Source organism: Arabidopsis thaliana, assembly GCF_000001735.4.
Source record: "Arabidopsis thaliana chromosome 1 sequence".
Classification (NCBI taxonomy): domain Eukaryota; kingdom Viridiplantae; phylum Streptophyta; class Magnoliopsida; order Brassicales; family Brassicaceae; genus Arabidopsis; species Arabidopsis thaliana.
Genome location: NC_003070.9, coordinates 10,707,262 through 10,726,476, shown reverse-complemented (window position 1 = coordinate 10,726,476; position 19,215 = coordinate 10,707,262). Strand labels below are relative to the sequence as shown.

Sequence of the window (19,215 nt, the reverse complement as noted above, 5' to 3'; positions counted from 1 at the left end):
TCATTGTAGCAATAAGCATAAACCCTATCTTATTTACAGATAATTTGCTATGACAAAAGTAGATGTTAAAAAAAAAGGACAAAAGTGGAAGTCTTTCGTTTTCTTAAACCATTTTCGCTTTCTCTTTTTGGCAAGGTCTTTTTCGATTCGAATTCTAATGATCAACTCAGACAAATTCTATCATTTTTATTTCCTTAATAAGTAATAATTCCAAACAAAACAAAAAACAGCATTTGTCGGATTCAATTTTAGTTGACTTAATTATTTTTTGGGTTCAATTCATAGATATTCTAAACATTTCAGTTTCAAAATTTAATAGTAATTGGCCAAAAGTTTTAATTTATCGTTGAGAATCTTAGAAACGCTCGACGTCAATCCGTGTTTGATTCCAGATGTTCTGACATGCACTATTTAACTAATTAAACTATACTAAAATAGTACTCATTGATACTCTCATCTCCGGTACTCCCATTAATGACATCGGTCGAATACACACTGAAATCTGTCCAAGGTTTTCTTAACTTTTATTATTGGAAATTTCATGCTTGTTTGCTTCTACGACATGAGAACTTTACTTTAAATAGTATATACTGCCTAGCCTGGTTGGGCTTATCTCGTGTTGCTAAACCACTCGCTACAATACTAATAATCAATACGATTGGATAAATAACTTAAAAAGGTCAATCTGATACAGAATATAAACTAAAAAAAAAAAAAATATAGAGAGAGTTATAGGTTATAGTTAACATCTATATTCAAAAAAACAAAAAAAAAAAATTATAGTTAACATCCTGATAAGTATTGTGTTTATGTCTTTCATCAGTGGCTGAGTGGAGCACTAGAGTAAAGTCGGTAAACCAATAATGGAGGAGGAGACCAGCAATAGTTTGTGTGGCCTGACTATGTTATAGGGTAGGATTTTTTTCTCTCTGTGACACCAAACCAATTATTTCAGAAATATATCTTATTCCAAAGAGAGTTTGGATCAAATGCAAAGATTAGCTTATATGACAACATTTTTTTCTATGACAACATATTATGTGTTTAATTACGTCTACAAGATGTCAAAGAGATTATAAAAAAAAAATGTCAATTTTGGTCTTATATACGATGACCAAATATTAGTTTGGTTGGATACAAGGCCACTAATATTTTTCTACTTATATAAGCTTACGTCAAACTTCTAAACCTAGTGGTATTTCTATTAAACAATGATCTCGGTTCGCATACTTAAGTGATTAAGTAAACGGTCATTCTTTCTTTTTTTTTTTTGAATTTTATGTTAAATTAAACTCAAAAAAGGAGGCCAATGTTGTTACAACAAGTGCTAACGTTAGTTTAAAGAATATAATCTGGAAAACAGAGCGTAAGTTATCTCTCTCTGAAGCCAAACTTGAAACCCTCTATCAAATTTTCTATCACCATTCTGTTTTATGGCCATCAAATGATTTCGAATGTGCTTATCTATCCAACTGATAAGCCGACTTGAAGAATTCGGAGAAGCTCCATGTTTGCGCTCGTTTCGCTCTCGCCATAGAGTGTAAATCATCACCTGCAAAATGCAACGGACTAGGAAACCTGCAATGCGATCCGGCCAGTTGCGTGAGACGTTGTTGATGATGGTTTGCCAGTCCGTGGAAAAACAAGTGTTGTAGATGGTCCCGAGATTCAAGCGCATTGTTACATAGGATACAAGTCGCATCCACCCCCATGTTCCAAAGTGTCATCCTGTCTCCCGTAGAGAGCCTATTGTGAACGGCTAACCACATGCAAAAAGCGTGTTTAGGAATGGCTTGAGCAAACCAAACCCCTTTATACCAAGCCACCTTATTTGAAACTGTGCGAATATGATTCCAAGTATCCTTGGTAGAGAAGATGCTTCGAAACCTATTCTCTTTCCCTTTCCAAAGTGCACAGTCCTCGGCTTGGTTTCGGGAGTTCCAGGACAGAACAAGTCGCTCCTCCACTCTGTTTAAGAAGTTAGCGCGGTGTCTTCTTCTTCTCCGGTTACCCCAAGCTTCTACCACAGTTGCGTGCTTATTTATCCCCAGATCAATGGCTCCTCGATCCCCTGCACTTTCAATCAATCTTCCTAAATCACTCCAATCATCATACCAAAAAGAAGTCTGGGCACCATTGTTTATTTCCACTTTACAAAGAGTCCTCGCTATGTCACGAAACTTAAGGATCTTTCTCCACATCCATGAGCCGAGACTTGTATTTTCCCTTACCGCCCAAAAAAAAACTTTCTTAAGGAGAGAGCTTTGTATCCACTTGACCCACAATGAGTCAGCATGAGATATAATGCGCCAGATTAACTTTAAACAACAAACATCGTTAGCTTCCTTTAGAGATCTTAAACCTAGACCCCCCTCTTCCTTCGGTTTACACACAAACGCCCATGCGATCTTAGCTTTTGATGTATTTAGCTCTCCTCCTGACCATAGATAAGCAGAGCACATCTTATCAATTTCCCTGATACAATCCCGAGGTAGACGGAAAGCTCCCATCCAGAAATTACAAATACTCCAAAGAATCGAGCTGATTAGGTTCAATCTTCCAGTATAAGATAAAAAACGAGCTGACCAAGAACAAATTTTCTGCTTTATGTGATCAATAAGAGGGAGATAATCAGTTGAAGAGAATTGTTTGGTGACTAAAGGGAGTCCCAAATACCGGACTGGGAGAGTGCCCACTGCAAAAGAGAAACGATCAATGACTTCTTGACGAGTTGTGTGAGACAACCCCGCAAGGTAGACTGTTGATTTTTCCATACTTATTTTCAAATCCGAGCACTTAGCGAAAGTGTCAAACACGTCAACGATTCCTTCTATGGACCTCACTTTTCCATCAGATAAGACCATGAGATCATCCGCAAAACTGAGATGAGTTAAACCAATTTGCTTGCATCTTGGATGGTATCCAAATTTACGCTGACCTGCTGCCTTATCTAAAAGTTTAGATAGGACATCCATACTCACAACAAAAAGATATGGTGATAAAGAACATCCCTGCCTCAACCCCCGAGAGCTATATATATAGCAAACGGTCATTCTTATATATAGCAAAGAAGTATACGATCATTCTTATTTAGCAAAGAAGTATACGGTCATTCTATTTGACCTCGGTTCACATACTTAAGTGATTAAGTAAACAGTGATTTCTAGACATTCTATTTGTTAACATGAAAATTCAATTTTTTTGAAAAATAACTTATGCATCAAATCTTCAGACCCAAAAATTCTCTAAAACAAAAACTCAAAATTCCAAAGATCTAACACATATATACCGCTTCTTCCATGCTTCGAACCTATGGACTATTAAAGGGGGATAAATTGCGATACAACATTATAAGATAAACATAAAGACTTGTAAAATCCATTAGATCTCGTTCAGGTGCATGAGAATATTGTTATAAAAATCTACAAATTTTACAAATACAAATAAAAGAGCTTTAGGAACTTCAAATAGCACCAATGTTTTTAAGGCCAAGGACAACTCCTACACCGATGATATGACCAACGGTGCCACAAGCCAAAGTGTCCGCAAGCGTGAACCCGGCCGGGTCACCCGTTTGTAGACCTGAGTCACGTGCCTCCAACCTAAGTCCAGCTGTCGCCTTCCTATTGGCTGATGGCGCAAGTCCGAATCTCCCCGCGAACAACATCAGGGTCGTCGACGTTACCATTATCTAATCAAAGTATAATTAATCATTGCTTAGACTTAATTAGTATTGTCCATTTAATTTTGTTTTATATCTTTAATTACCAGATTTGTTGATGAACCGATGAAGTCACACTTTGCACCCAAAGCTCCATTTCCCTTGCGTCTCATGGGCTGAACACTTGCCTGGGATGACAAAAACACCATTCCAAAACATTCAATAACCTTAGTTTTTGCAAATAATATTACTTTTGCAATGTCATAAAATTGATTCTAGGTTATGATTAATTAATCTCCAATAAATCTGCCACTAAAACATATAAAATCCAGGAAAAAATTGACCCCAAAAGATTATAGAAGATCAAATCACATTTTGAGAATCTAAGAAAACTGAAAAGTACTAACCAGGCCTTGTACAGGAGCTGCAGAGATTTTGGTGGCTCGAAGACCATTGAACTGAGGCAATGTAGTCATCATAGTGCTAGCCATTTTCTTAGTTGATTCTACAAATCTTTTATTTTCTTGTGCGATGTTTTTTTTATTTTTGTTTTTGCAGTTTTGTTTTCCTCTATACAGTCTTTAAAATGATTTAGGCAAGAATCATCGTGTGGCTTTGGCGATCACAGAAATGGATTCTGTTTAGGTTACCTCTTGCTGAGGTGTCAAGTGTCTATTGGCTGATTTCAACTCTGGATAAGACTGTCTCATCGTCATCACAGTGCAGATTTTCTTTCAAAACCTTTCATTTTGGGCTTCATGCAGGCCCATTTATACTTATATTAAATCTTAGTACAAATCATGGAACTTGAATACTATGATCGTGTGGACTTCAAGCGGTCTGATTTAAACCAAACACAAATTACATTTGAAACATTTAGTGCTCGTGGAAATTGGAAAAGGCTCGTGTATACTATAGGTTTAGTGGTACTTTCGTAGTTGTTTCAAGAGACGAACTTGCCGTGAAGAACACTTTCGAGCTTAATTAGTCAAATTCTTTACCCTTTTGTGATTAATTTTTTCAAACCTATCCCATCTGAATTAGTTGATCAATCAGTTATCTTTCATATATTAAACAAAAGCTTAAATTCGTATCCATAATCAACTTATAAATAAACCGCATGAAGTGTATTTTAAATGCAAGTTCAATTGTTCGTATTAGGTTGTTAACAAAAACTCTAATACAAAAAAAATGAATTTTTATCGATCGAGAGTGACACCAAAATTAAAGATTAGTTTTCACCTTTTAATTAATCAATTAAGTCAAACCATATTAGTCTGAAATGTACGTCAATCATCTACGTCCATTTATTCAAAAATATAATGAGATATGTGAGTTTCTTTATTTGTAAGCCAAGAACAATTATTTCTGGGTGTTTATTGGATTTCATGTAAATGTTCTTATCCAAAAGTAGTAATATATATTTCATTAGAAAAAGTGGACCCGTTTATTAGGAGGAAAGTTGGAGTTATATAACCTAACGCAAAAGCCGACACAGTAGACGACTCTTGTAAGAGTTGATTTTCCTAACAAATAATCATAATTAATTTCATTAATATATGTTTTGTATATAGAGCAGCCCTAATTATTCAATCCTTAAGCTGCCAAGAATAACTATCATCATGGCGTATTATTATTACTTTGACCAACTAAAATCATTTTGACAAAATGAGATTGTGTTTTGACTTAAAACAAAAACCTTTCCAAGAGGAGATTTAATTAGAGTTGCTGGATATGGTTTACCTGAACCGGAATTCTGATTTTTATTAGCAACCTTCACTTCACTACTCGCATATAAAACCTAAACCGTATATTATACCGGTAATTAATAATCATTCTTCCGTACCGAACAATGTTTTAGTACAAGGTCAAACATTTATTCTTCGTCAACGCATATGAGTATCTTCCCAGAAGCAACATATGCATATGTTGCTTCATATATATAACACATAGAGATCTATTCCAAAGCATATCGATCAATTCTTGCTACAACACATCACAACTTTATCATCATCATCATCATCACCTCAAAAATTATCCGACCGATAAACTCAGAAATGGAGAACGCATTGGTCAAAACTCCACTGAGAAAGCTAAGAAGAAGAAGAACTAAACGGGTCTGGAGATTGAAGCAGAAGCTAAAGCTTGCATGGAAATCTATCAAGATCCGGGTCAAGTCACATCTTCCGGGTTTCTTGTCAACCAAGAAACACCTCTTCCACATTAAATCACGAAAGGAAGAACAAGATTTGTCTCAAGTGGCCCAGAGGATCTGCAAAATCTCCAATGACTCGACCAAATCACTGGCGTTTCTACTTCAGCTTCCAAAATACTCAGCCGACGATTTTCTTGACCGCGGCGATCTGATGACTCCAGCTGCGTCTCCAAGGGAAAAAATATCCAAAATGTGGCGTGAGCTTCACGGTAGCAACAATTGGGAGAATCTTCTTGATCCTCTGCATCCATGGCTTAGGAGAGAAGTAACCAAATATGGAGAATTCGTGGAATCCGTTTATGATTCACTTGATTTCGATCCTTTATCCGAATTCTGTGGAAGCTCTAGATACAACAGGAACAAACTCTTTGAAGAGCTTGGTTTAACCAGACATGGTTACAAGGTAACGAAATACATCTACGCGATGTCTCGTGTCGACGTTCCTCAGTGGTTCTTAAGCTCGGCTTTGGGAGAGACATGGAGCAAAGATTCCAACTGGATGGGCTTTGTAGCTGTGAGTGGAGACAGAGAGTCGTTGAGGATTGGTCGGAGAGACATTGTTGTGGCGTGGCGTGGAACGGTGACTCCCACGGAATGGTTCATGGATCTTAGGACGAGTATGGAGCCGTTCGATTGTGAAGGAAAACATGGCAAGACCGTGGTTAAGGTGCAAAGTGGGTTTTTAAGTATCTACAACTCGAAAAGCGAACTCACACGGTACAACAAAGAAAGTGCATCTGAGCAGACGATGGATGAAGTGAAGCGGCTAGTGAATTTTTTTAAGGATAGAGGCGAAGAGGTAAGCCTAACCATTACCGGGCATAGCCTCGGAGGTGCGCTGGCGCTTATGAACGCTTACGAGGCGGCTAGAGATGTTCCAGCGTTATCTGGTAACATTTCAGTGATCTCGTTTGGTGCGCCGAGGGTAGGTAACTTGGCATTCAAGGAAAAGCTAAACAGTTTAGGAGTTAAGGTGTTACGTGTGGTGAACAAGCAAGACATTGTACCTAAGCTACCTGGTATCGTGTTCAACAAGGTACTTAACAAACTTAATCCGATAACTTCAAGGCTCAATTGGGTCTACAGGCATGTCGGAACGCAGCTTAAACTCGATGTCTTCAGTTCGCCTTACGTAAAACGTGATTCAGACTTAGGGAGGGCTCATAATCTAGAGGTGTATCTCCATGTTTTGGATGGCTTCCACCGCAAGAAATCTGGGTTTAGGGTTAACGCTAGGAGAGACGTTGCTTCGGTGAACAAGAGCACAGATATGTTGTTGGATCATCTAAGAATACCTGAGTTTTGGTACCAAGTGGCACATAAGGGTCTGATCCTTAACAAACAGACTGGCCGGTGGGTGAAGCCTGTCCGTGCACCTGAAGACATTCCCTCTCCGTTACCGACCGGACCAAAACCTATTTATAGCTTATGAGAAATAAATTTATTTTCCATTCCATTCATTCGTTTTCTTGAATCTTTAGTCCTTGTGAATTTTGGTTACAACATTTCAGTTCAATGAATATAGATCAAGCTGTGACAATAATGTATATATGTTTGAAACTACTTTAAATACAATTTGCATCAGCTAAAGAAATCAGAACATCAGAGTAGAAGAATATTAATGATGAAAAATCAAGTTGATGTTTAAAAGTAGCTTACAAAGTTACAAGTTACAACAACCATGGAACACATACAAAGAAGAATCCTAAACAAACCCTAAAATTCACACACATAACAATAAAAGCTTCTAAAAAACCAGCAAAACAAATCTATGAGATAATTTGGGGATTGGATTCAAATTTTAAACGCCTGCTATTGCGTTGAAATCTTGATAACGAGACATTGCGCCTTTGAACTCGTGTTCTTCTGGTTTGTGAGAGCTCAAGCTATGCGGAATGTATGCTCTGAAAATCTCCTCTAGGTCTGGACTCTGCTTCAGCTCACGGCAAGCTACCTCGAGAGCTGTGTGTTCGAACCCTCCGTAGAATTTCTGGCGGCACACATATCCGAAGATGAGAGAGGTGATAATGAGAGGGATCACAAGGGCCGTGTAGAAGAATGTCTTGGCTCCTAAGTAGCCAAACATTACCACTTGGAATAGAAACAACGCTGCTAGTATGCGCTGGTGAATATGCGGCCACATTCTTCCATAGCTCTCGTATGATGGAACGTACACTTTCAACGCCTGTCATACCCCGAAATAAAACAGTTCAAGATCACATTTTTGATAACCTAAGTGTTTATGGGTATAGTAAATAGAGAGAAAGTCTGACCTGATTCCTGAGGACTAGCCAGCCTAAACCAAAGTAGGTGATGCCGAATATGAGGATAAGAGGAGCAATGACTGAATAGCAGAACGTGATTGTGAGGATGAGCATGTCTCCGGGAACCCTAGTCGCATAGCTTAAGTCTCCCGGGTACCAAGCTTCTTTGACCTCCGCTTCGGTTTTGCAGAGATACTTCTTTTTCAGGTGGAAGATTATCAAAGGTATGATCCGAGACAGCTCAAGGCCATAACCGATAAAGAACCTGAAAAAAAATCATCAACATAAGATTTAGGGAACAAACGAACAATACATATGCTATTTAAGTCAAGAAGACCAAAATCTCACTTGAGAGCAACGTAGGTCAGGAAGAAAGTTGCGCTCTTAGGGAGGCTAGTAGCCAAAAGGTTAATAATCATGTCGAGTTTGGGATTTTTCGCGATATCCTTCACTGTGTTGAACAAAGTCCCAGCAAGGGTAACACCAATGAAGACATTAAAGACCGAGAAGTAAAAGTACTTCCCTGAAGCAGCCCTAATGGCATGGCTCTGTGAAGGAATCCCCTCGGCTTTGGAGAGAAACAAGAGAAGCTTCGGCAACATGGCCAAGAAAACAATGAGCGCAATCTGAGGAAGGAAAGACTCCAAAACGGTTCTTATGGCGGTTATCTCCACAACCGGCTTTATGAACGGAATAATCCTCTGAAGATTCTTAAGAGTGGTGATGGCAGAGACGAACGCGATTGGTATCATGTAAAACAGAATGGTCACTGCAACAAAGAAGTAGATGAAGTATTGCCGGATTATTCTGCTGAAGAGCTTGATGTTGAGATTCTGCCATAGGAGCTGCCGTGGCTCAGGAGCTTCGGTCACAGTCCATTTATCAACCATCTGGCAGTGCAGAGACTGAGCTGCTGATGCAGCAGCAACCCTGGTTGTGAAGAAAACCACTGCTGCGGTTTGCTGCTTCTCAGCAAGAACCGCTTTCTGCTCTGTTTCCAGTTTGGCTACAGACTCGTTGATTAGCTCAGTGTAATACTCAATGCTGTCTACTTGTTTACCGACTAGCCCACAGAAGCCGGTTTTGTTCGTGGGACGGTTATTAGTTGCTGCTAATATTGCTTCTGCTCGCGCAAGCTTCTTCTTGTAACCTTCCAATTTTTCCCATATTTTATTAACCTATACAACACAACAAAGAGCAAAGGTTAACATATTAACATTATGATGCCTAAAACCTTAAAACATATGACTTTCTTAGGCCAGAACAAGTAGATACCTTGCTGTTTTCTGTTGCGACAAGCGATCTGTAGAATGTCTCAGGGTATATTTCTCTGAAATAAGAATCAATAAACTCTTTCTGTGTCTGCCCGTCAGGTGGTGCAGGCATATCCCTAACAAGAATAGCGAATTGCTCGGGTTTTACATCAGCAGACATCAGAGCTTGAGCTCTCAATGAAGAGACATGCTTATAAGCTTTCCACAAGAAGAAATATGTGACCAAAGATATCCAGTAAACAGCTCCTAGGAACGCCCACAGCCTCGAACTTTTTTTCTGTTCAAATGAAAGGATACACATTTTGCTTTAGACTATCAAAAACTGAAAATGAATCAATAGGCAGAATGGAGTTATTGTTGTGTTTACTTACTGTGATGTTAGCCATTGATAGATTATCAAGTTGGCTAAAAGTTCCTTTGCTTGTGGTATCTGTCGCATTCTTTGTGTTCTTTATGTTGTTGTCTGTAGCGGCTAGAGGCAGTAGAGTTGGTAGGAGAAGAAGACTGGAACAAGCAAATATCCCCAGAACTGCATCAAACAAAAGCCAATTTTCAAGACATCATAAACACTTTACCTTCACCAAAATCACTGGCTCGTATATATAGACTTCAAAAAGTTCTATCTACTGATTCTAATTTCAATCACCAATGTCTAAAAGTAAAACAGAGATAACATAACATAGCAAACAAAATAGTCAGAGCCAGCAATTTACAAACAAAAAAGTTTCCATTTTGAAACGTTTTTTCCCCCAATTGTCTCTAAAGATCGAAACTTTATTAGGTTAAATCTCAAACCCAAATCAAAACCAACAGAAATCAGCAGAATTCCACCAAACCCTTGAATTGGAACCACTAAAGTAACAGAGAACAGAGATGAACAGAGAGAGATTGAGATCGAACCAGTGCTCAAGAAGACAAAGTGGACAGCAGTATCGACGCCGGATAAGTTAACGACATCTTGTTCAGAGGAAGTCAAAGCTTCACGCATCCAAGCAAAAGGGTTTCGAGTCAAGGAGGTGCCTTCCCATGGCTCCAGCCCTTTAAGGATCCGATTCGGGTAATAAATGGGAGCATTTCCAGATTTGCGAGAAAGCCAGGTGAAGAGAAGCATGAGAATGACGAAGATAACAAAAGATGTCCCTAAGGACACAAGAAAAGATCCAAACTCCATCTGGGTTTAGCCAGAGGAATCTCTCAAGCTCTCTGTTTCTTTCTAAATCTTCTCAAGTTCTCTAAAGTAGCCGTTTTTAAAGGGGTACAACAAAAGAAGGAAAGTAACAGTTTATATTGTCTTCTGGTAATTACAGGTGAGAGAAGACAGGCTTTTTCTTTTGTCACTTTATTGGTGTATTCACAGAAAAAGAAAGGAAGATATTTTTCTATTGTTTGTTTAATCTCTTTGTGGAATTGTGTAACGGAGGAGACTGGAAAAATTGAATATTGTGGAATTGATTAAATGGTGGGAGAAGGAGAAGGAGAGGTGTGTGAGAAGAGAGTGAAGAGCGTGTTTAAGTGACAAGGCCGACAGGTGTTGATGATAGAGACACCAAAGGAGATGGATTTTTTAACCCTACTTCAGGGTCCTCCTCCTCCTCTCTTTACCCATTTTGTTCCCTTTTTTATACGTTTTTATTTTATTGTATAATAAATTATTCTTTGGATTTTTCTCTTTTTGTGCTTTTGAAGTTTCTTCTATTCCCTTCTATTTTCTAGGTTTGTTTCAAAAAAGTACTCGTAAACCTTATTTACTACTACTTAGAGATCTTTGATCAGTATGACATGTTTAATGTATCTCTTAATATTTGGAAAAACATATGGTAAGAAATTACCTTTATTTCGCAAATATTTACGGTTATGGTGACATATCAATCATATAACAATTTAAGTTCAAAAAAATACTTGTATTACTATATAAATCAAAGCATATTTTGATTTAAACTAGTAATTTCATCTGAAATCCGGTTTTTCAAATAATATATGTTTTCATCCTTTTACTTAATAGACATCTTTATAAAATATATGATAGTATATTAAATTTACATAATTTGAATAACTCATAAACAATTTGCGAAATAGGTTCGTTTATGTCGAAGTTGAATATTGACTGTGTCGTAAGTAATGTGGTGGAAAAGCATTCTTGATGATATGCGTCATTTTACTCTAGTGGAGACGACCCTTGAAACAAATATATGCATCTGATTTTACACAAAAGCCTACGAAACACATCAAGATCGAATGTTATTTTGTATGTGATCAAATTCAATCAGAGGTAATAGCAACCAACCACATCTCATCAGACTCCTCTACGTTTCTTTGAATTCTAAGATTAGAAAGAGTTCAATTTCTTCTTTGAGATGTGGAGCATTCGTGATTCCATGCTTTAACTTGAACGGATATTTGAATTCTAATCTCATAACTTGTCCACTCAACAGAAACAAAACAATTTTTTCTTCTTTTTTCCTTGGTTTTTTTTTCCTTAGTTTTGTTGACTGCTTGTAGGGAATACCAGTTATTTGGGTACTCTAATTCATATTTTTATTTCCTCCAATATCAATATTCCTCTATATTCATTCTTCTTTTACTCTAAATATTCCACCAATCACACATTATTTTATTTGTATTTTATTATAAGCATTCACCAGTCACATGCACTTTATATGTTTGTATAGTTTACGTAAGAAAAAATTGTCTTGTACGTGTGTAGAATAAAAATTACGGGGATCCACACAAAAAAAAAACTTTTATGCAGTTTCAACAAGTTTTGAAATATAAAACCAAAAAAAAAGAACTAAAAACAATCGAAAGACGTCCACGACATGCTGTATTTATGTTTTACCTCATTCTATTGTTTTAAATTTTAATACTAGTGTATATCTCTTCGCCATATTTTAATCAGAAGATAAATAAATTATTGGTTTTCTTTTTTTATACAAAGAAAATTTATTGTTTTGTTTGGTGTGTTTCCATGCATGACCAGTCATGTAATATTGGTCCAATACCGGTCCTTAATTCCTTTTATGTCGATCGGGTAAAATCCACAATAGATAGATCGAAAATATATGTTATTTTTGGCATCCAACTGAATTAAATAGATAACACAAGTCACTGGACAAAACAGTAGATTTCCACTGAGACAAACCATTAATTTGGGAGAATAAATTCATAAATCTATATATAATTTATGCGAATGTGATAAAAGTTGTTATTCACAAGACAAAAGAGACCCCAAAACAAAACAAAAAGCCGTTGTCCAGTTGTTAATGCCACCTCGACGTAAAACTTCATTGCCGACACCGAAAAAAAGCTTGAAAGGGTCCCAAACCTTATCTTTATTATATGTCGATCGAAGACCCTAAAGTCTTATCTACAATGATATTTCTGTTAGTATTTGTTATTTGAAAGTAACGCCGTTCACAGATTTGGTTAGGTGGCTATTGATCCGGTCCAAAGCCCTTTTGCTGATATTTATTTCTCTTCTATTTTCACGTCGACATGTACACATACAAAGACCCACCACTTCATCTAGTTTCTTCTACTTACGGTATTAAATGATATTTCAAATATCAATGAAATTTCTCAAGTGTCTATTTTAATAAGTTGTATTAGCAAAAATTTATATAGAAGTTTTTGTTAAGAGACTGAAAATATCTAAATTTAAAGTGTTAGCAACCGTACCATATGATCACTATTCTTCCTCATATAAAGAAAAATATTACTCAATGAATGCGTTAAGTAATACCATTGGATAAGGAATAGACATCAATAGTACATACTTTTAGTTAAAAAGATGTAAACTTTGTTTTACAACTTTATGTAAAACGCCTTTGTATGATGCGGATTTTAGTAGCTTTTACATAGGGTAATATATTGGTCACTTCTTACGTAAAACACATTGGTTTAAGAATTTAATGCTATTTATGCAGATTAACCCCACTTTACAAATTCTAAACGAAAGAGACAAAAACAAATGGTTTTCACAAGTTGTAGTAACTAACATTAAAAAGTATGTATTATTAGCAAAATCTAGACTAATCTTTAGATTATATATAAGATTAAAATAGTAAGAGATTTGGGGGTATCAAATTTAGTAGATTTCACTTTGTAAGCTTCGTCGCTTTCACGAATCAGGATAAAATATATATGTACATTTGAAAAAATATTGCAATAGGGATTGCTGTAACAACATTGACTTCTTTTTTTTTTTTTCCACAAACAACATTGACTTCTATGTCTTGATATAAAGGTTTGTTGGCAAAGAAAAAAAAAAGTCGTGCTGACTGGAAATCGAATCTGCTAATTAGGCTTTGTAAGAACACAACGAACAATTTTAAATTGCGCAACACCATATATACTATAATTGTGTGGTATGTGGATGATACAAAAAGAATCAATCATAAGGATTTTCAAACTATTTTTATTCATAATCATTGTATGGGTCTGTGGGAGACGTGACTCCTACTAGTAATTTTCATGAATTATTTGGCATGCCTTGCAACCAAAGGCAATATTAAATCATACAATATAAGTATCATTATTATTCCAAAATTGAATATCAGGTTATTATATTTTTACCACATTTTCTAATGTTGTCGGTATGCAACGAATCAATCACATGTAATATAACATTTTGGTAACAAGAGGACAAAATAAAACTAATTAAATGGTACGTGTCTCTCCTGCCAAAATTAGTTTATTTATACTTAACTTGCATATGTCTGAGCAAGTTATACCATTTCTATTTATTATTCAGTGGGAAAAGCATACAAAAATTTATATAACTATACTTAATGTGGTCGAACATGATGGGCCTTTATATTTGCCCGGCCCAAGAATTTTCTGTTCGAGACTTTAGGGGGGAAAAATTGGGACAATTTATCATCAAAATACTATTTTTAAAGGTCATCCTTAAGATTTATGTTGTGAAAGATTAGGTTCATATTCGGACCTAAGTTCTACTTCTACCCTATGGTTTTAAATTCTACATGTCCGAAACTTATATGTATCAATATTTTTGATATTTCTTTTCATTTAGGAAGTAGCTAGTAATAACTATATCTTTTATTATCATTGGGAAAATTATTGTTAATATGTCTAAAATGGTATTTTAAACATTATATTAGATATTTTCACAAAGATATATCCACCATCTAAGTCCAGAGTTAAATGTTTCTATTCTGTAAATATCCAATTATGTAACGTTATAGGGTGCTTCGTCGCCCGACTAAAACACTTAGCGTACCGTTTGTTCCACGCTTCCACCTTATTATTTTCCACACACATGCATAAAAGTCCATAGATAAGGTGTATACGTTAATTCTCTAGCTCACATATATGTCGTGACTCGTGTATAGATATTTGCACACACATACTTCAATTCAAGCATCACATTTTCAAGAAAATGGCTTCTCTCGTGGTAATAGTTTCACTTCTCTTGGCAGCTTTCGCTTCTCCTCTTTTAGAGACTGCTCATAGTTATAATGTAACCGCCCCCAGGGTATCACTAAATCCAATTGATGCTTGCTGGCGAAGAAACCCTAAATGGGCGACTAATCGTCAAGCCCTAGCACATTGCGCGGTAGGGTACGGGAAAGCAGCAATAGGGGGAAAAAACGGTCCGATCTACGTGGTTACAAACCCATCAGACAACCCTACACGCCCTAGCCCCGGAACCTTAAGATATGCGGTGAGCCAACCTAAACCGCTGTGGATCACATTTGCACGTGACATGGTGATAGTGTTGAAAAGCCAGCTCATGATTAACAGCTACAAGACAATCGACGGAAGAGGGGCAAAGGTTGAAATTGCCAACGGACCATGCTTAAGGATCAGACAAGTGAAGCATGTCATTATACATGGGATAAGTATCCATGATTGTAAAGCAGATCCCAATGGAATGGATGGTGATGGAATACGCGTTTTTCAATCTACACATGTTTGGATCGATCATTGTTTCCTTTCTCGGTGCCATGATGGTTTGATCGATGTGATTGTTTCTTCTACGGCTGTCACGATTTCAAATAACTACTTCACGCAGCATGATAAAGTAAGTTTATATTTACATTAAACTGTAACTTTTATAAATAATTTTTGAGTGTTTGATGAAAATTTGGTATGACGTTCTTATAAAGGTGATGTTACTCGGACATGATGACAGTTATATGGGAGATAAGGACATGAGAGTTACAATTGCATTCAATACTTTTGGACCGGGTCTCATTGAGAGAATGCCTAGGTGAGTATAAATATATATTGTTAATTATTTTAATTTATATGAAGTAGATAATTAGAAAATTAAACGCTAACATATATAGATCTATGATTGATGATGTGGGAGGGTGAGGAGAGGGTATGCACATGTAGCAAACAATAGGTACGAGAAATGGCAAATGTACGCGATCGGAGGAAGTGCTAATCCAATTATCTTTAGTGAAGGCAACTACTTCGTTGCTCCCGAAAAACGTAGCAGCAAACAGGTATATATATCAATCTCACGTTAAAATTATCATAAGACCTAACATATTATATGATACACTTGGGTTAATATAGTCGTTATCAATTGATTTTTGAGTTGAAAGAATCCATTTATATTGTTGTGTCGTGTTCGAATACAACGTTGTATATATATAACTACATATATATATTATATGTAGGTGACGAAGAGAATGATGGCTGGACCTGATTCTAAAAGATGGAAATGGGGTACGTCTAGAGATGTTTTCATGAACGGAGCTTTCTTCGGACCGCCAGGAGTAATAGTCAGGCCGTTGTACAAAGGAGGAGAGGGGTTTCGGGTGGCACATGGCTCTCTCGTCCCTTCTCTTACTTCCTCTGCCGGTCCTCTCCGTTGCTACGTCGGCAGGATTTGCTAATCAATTATATATATTTTGGACAAAACTCGTTGTAGTCTTAAACTTGGGAAAATTAGAAGACAAAAGAAAAGTCAACTTCTTCATTAAACGATATAAATTTTAATGTTTCGTCGAATTTATACTCTCACACTTTTTTTTTTTTTTAATAACTAAAAATGTAAATATTTCATTAGAATTTACATAAAACCTATTATTTGGTCACATGGCAAGATCTTCATCACCAGCTACCTAAACCTAGTCTTATATATTTGTTTACATAGGGTTCTTACACTTATCAATATTGAACTAATTTTGTCGAGATCATAACGGGTTTGACCGACCGGTAAATCATCATACATTTAAACCTTAGTGGCTACCCGTAAGCCCATCAACATGGCATATGTCTTGGTCTTGAATCAGACGACCTTAAAAGAGAAGAACCAAGTTTTATTTGTAAATAGAAAACCTGTTGTGCCAAGAATCGATAGAACATGCCGATCACACCTCTTCACCAACAACCCACACTCCAATGCTATGTGAACCTGACATGGGCCTATTGGGCCTCCTAAAACAGATCATTCTATATATGGTTCACAATAAGATAATGGTCACAGATCATTCATCGACATATCTTGTCTCGGTTTTGATGGGCCTTGACTCGTTTCTTATTTCCTTTTCCTTTTTCAAAGCCGAGTGAAGTTATCAACTTACATGGTATTACAATAATTGTTTTTTTGCTAAACGTATTACAATAATGTTACTTCCATTGGATAGAAATGATACCTTGACAAAAAAAAATTGGTGTCAAAATGATTGATATATTGACAGTTCAAATATCTTAATTATAATCTAACTCATACGTATAATAGATACTACATCTCGTGTCCTCTCCTTTTCAGAGGATATTATTTTTGTAAATTATTTCAGAAACTAAAATAATGGGAAGATGAAACTGTGTCTCCCGTTAAGAAAGCATGTTGCAAAAAATTGAGCTGAATAATTACTACAACTAGCTTTTTTAATCAAATAGTATTTTAATAGTATTAATTTGTTACCTTTCGCTTTTTACGTGTGTTAAAAGATGTACCGAAAAGTAAAAGGCATATAATCAGCATTTGAAGGACTTTTTTATTTGGTAAAACTGTAAAAGGTCAAATTATCCAGTTTCAAAATGATCATAATTCGTATTTCTAAACAAAAATTGACAAAATGATAAATATCCACCAAATGTAAAGAGGATTATCATTTCGAAGAATCACGACTCATTATAATATAAGTTATTCTTTACGTTACGATAAAAGATGATCCAATCATCCAAATTATTATCTTTAAACGATTATTTTTTATTTTTTTGACAGAACAAAATATCGATATAAAAGGTATTTATTTTATAAAGTCTATATACAAAACCAAATTGGTACATATAACATAGCTTGATTATTTATAATTTAGAAAGTTTTAATGATTATACAAGAAAGAAAATCCGACTTAGATAACCTGTATTTGTTTGATGAGCTGTAAATAATATCTTTGTCAAATTATTGTCAAATAGATACATCTTCGTCAAATATCTTTATGAAATTTTGTTACATCCCCCACCAAATAGAATATATTTTAAAAAATATTTTAGGATTGATTATTAGACTGCACAGATATGAACCAGATATCCAACTTTTTTTATATTCTTTTGTGGCCTACATCATCGATATGATTCGCACTACTAGATCTTAAAAGTGCATGCTCATGTTTATTTATTTATCGTGAAAACCAAATTATGTCACTTTCTTATTTCATTTCTTCTCACTTCCCTATCATTTACCGAGTTATATATATATATACATTATTGTGACATTATACTTTCTTACATCCATAATCGTTCAAGATTATAATTTTAGGCGCTTATACGGTCTAACATGAAACTTTGAGGTTTGCCGTTTTAGTGCATCCTTAGAGCATTCTTAATGGGAGTTTCTAAGCAAGTTTCTTAACAAAGAATAAAAAAATTATATGATTTAAATATTACATAAGTCTCTTAAATTTGATGAAACTTAGATAAATTGTCTCTTAGTTAAGAGATAATTAATTTTGGTTTCATCAAATTTAAGAGACCCATAATTAAAAATATTATTTATCTATATTTATATTTTAATTTTGTTTAAGAGAGTTAGGCTTAAAAACTACCATTAAGAATACTCTTATAGTTTAAGATGTATTTTTCAAGTTCCAATACATCTTTGATTCCGATTACATGTGTTTTATAAAATTAGTCTTGAAGTTGTCATAATATCAAGTGGAATGTACTCGTAATTAAATTGCTTAGAGAGAAATAAAATTTTAAATAAAAATGCATTTAATTGTAGTAGGTATGAGACATGATAAACCGGGCCACCCTTAGTTCAATGCAACTTTTTCTCTAGCACATTGCGTTTGACTCTTTCTTGGATTTCACATTTTCCTCAAGTATATCAATTATGACTAGAATCCACCTTATAATATACACTTTTTATATGATAAAGAGTTTCCTTCTGATGTTGTAAAATTTAGTTAGGGGAACCTCATATTGAAATAAACGTTAATAAAATTCTAACACTTTTCTTCTTAAGTAGAACTATAAATCATGAATATGAATTTAAAAGTACATATATGATATAAGAAGTCACAAAAATCAAATAAAATTAAAATATTTCGTTGATATTTCAACGAATAAAAAATAAGTGAAGTAATAAAACTCTATACATCTTACAGAATAAAACGATTCATAAAAATAATAAAAGTTCTCACTAGTGATCATATGCTATATATATGAATCTAGCATCCACCATAAACCATATAATATATCCATGAGAACCATTTACTATTCATCATAAACTAGATGGTGTCCACAAAAACCCTACAACATCCACCTTGATTAGACGGTTAGAAAAAATAATGTCTACTAGAACTATACATCTAC

At 35.4% G+C, this 19,215-nt stretch overlaps 4 protein-coding genes and 1 pseudogene across 5 annotated transcripts; 2 read left to right on the top strand and 3 right to left on the bottom strand.

Moving 5' to 3' along the window:
• Positions 1–1,460: 1,460 nt before the first annotated feature.
• Positions 1,461–3,023, bottom strand: AT1G30390 (annotated as a pseudogene; the record flags this gene model as incomplete). The annotated part of the gene is made up of 1 exon: positions 1,461–3,023.
• Positions 3,024–3,229: 206 nt separating this feature from the next.
• PSAK (photosystem I subunit K) lies at positions 3,230–4,294 on the bottom strand. Its single transcript, NM_102775.4, has 3 exons — positions 4,069–4,294; positions 3,769–3,849; positions 3,230–3,691 (listed from the first exon to the last, which is right to left on the bottom strand). The coding sequence occupies exons 1-3, from the start codon at positions 4,150–4,152 to the stop codon at positions 3,464–3,466; spliced, it is 393 nt and encodes a 130-aa protein (NP_174327.1). The 5' UTR covers positions 4,153–4,294; the 3' UTR covers positions 3,230–3,463.
• Positions 4,295–5,633: 1,339 nt separating this feature from the next.
• On the top strand, positions 5,634–7,412 carry DLAH (alpha/beta-Hydrolases superfamily protein). The gene has a single exon (NM_102774.2). The coding sequence runs from the start codon at positions 5,719–5,721 to the stop codon at positions 7,306–7,308; it is 1,590 nt and encodes a 529-aa protein (NP_174326.1). The 5' UTR covers positions 5,634–5,718; the 3' UTR covers positions 7,309–7,412.
• Positions 7,413–7,479: 67 nt separating this feature from the next.
• ERD4 (Early-responsive to dehydration stress protein (ERD4)) lies at positions 7,480–10,995 on the bottom strand. The gene is made up of 6 exons (NM_102773.3): positions 10,315–10,995; positions 9,786–9,943; positions 9,416–9,691; positions 8,489–9,318; positions 8,150–8,405; positions 7,480–8,061 (listed from the first exon to the last, which is right to left on the bottom strand). Exons 1-6 carry the CDS (start codon positions 10,583–10,585, stop codon positions 7,678–7,680), a joined length of 2,175 nt encoding a protein of 724 aa, NP_564354.1. The 5' UTR covers positions 10,586–10,995; the 3' UTR covers positions 7,480–7,677.
• Positions 10,996–14,809: 3,814 nt separating this feature from the next.
• Positions 14,810–16,478, top strand: AT1G30350 (Pectin lyase-like superfamily protein). The gene is made up of 4 exons (NM_102772.3): positions 14,810–15,457; positions 15,543–15,646; positions 15,749–15,887; positions 16,065–16,478. The coding sequence occupies exons 1-4, from the start codon at positions 14,813–14,815 to the stop codon at positions 16,281–16,283; spliced, it is 1,107 nt and encodes a 368-aa protein (NP_174324.1). The 5' UTR covers positions 14,810–14,812; the 3' UTR covers positions 16,284–16,478.
• The last annotated feature ends 2,737 nt before the right edge of the window (positions 16,479–19,215 follow it).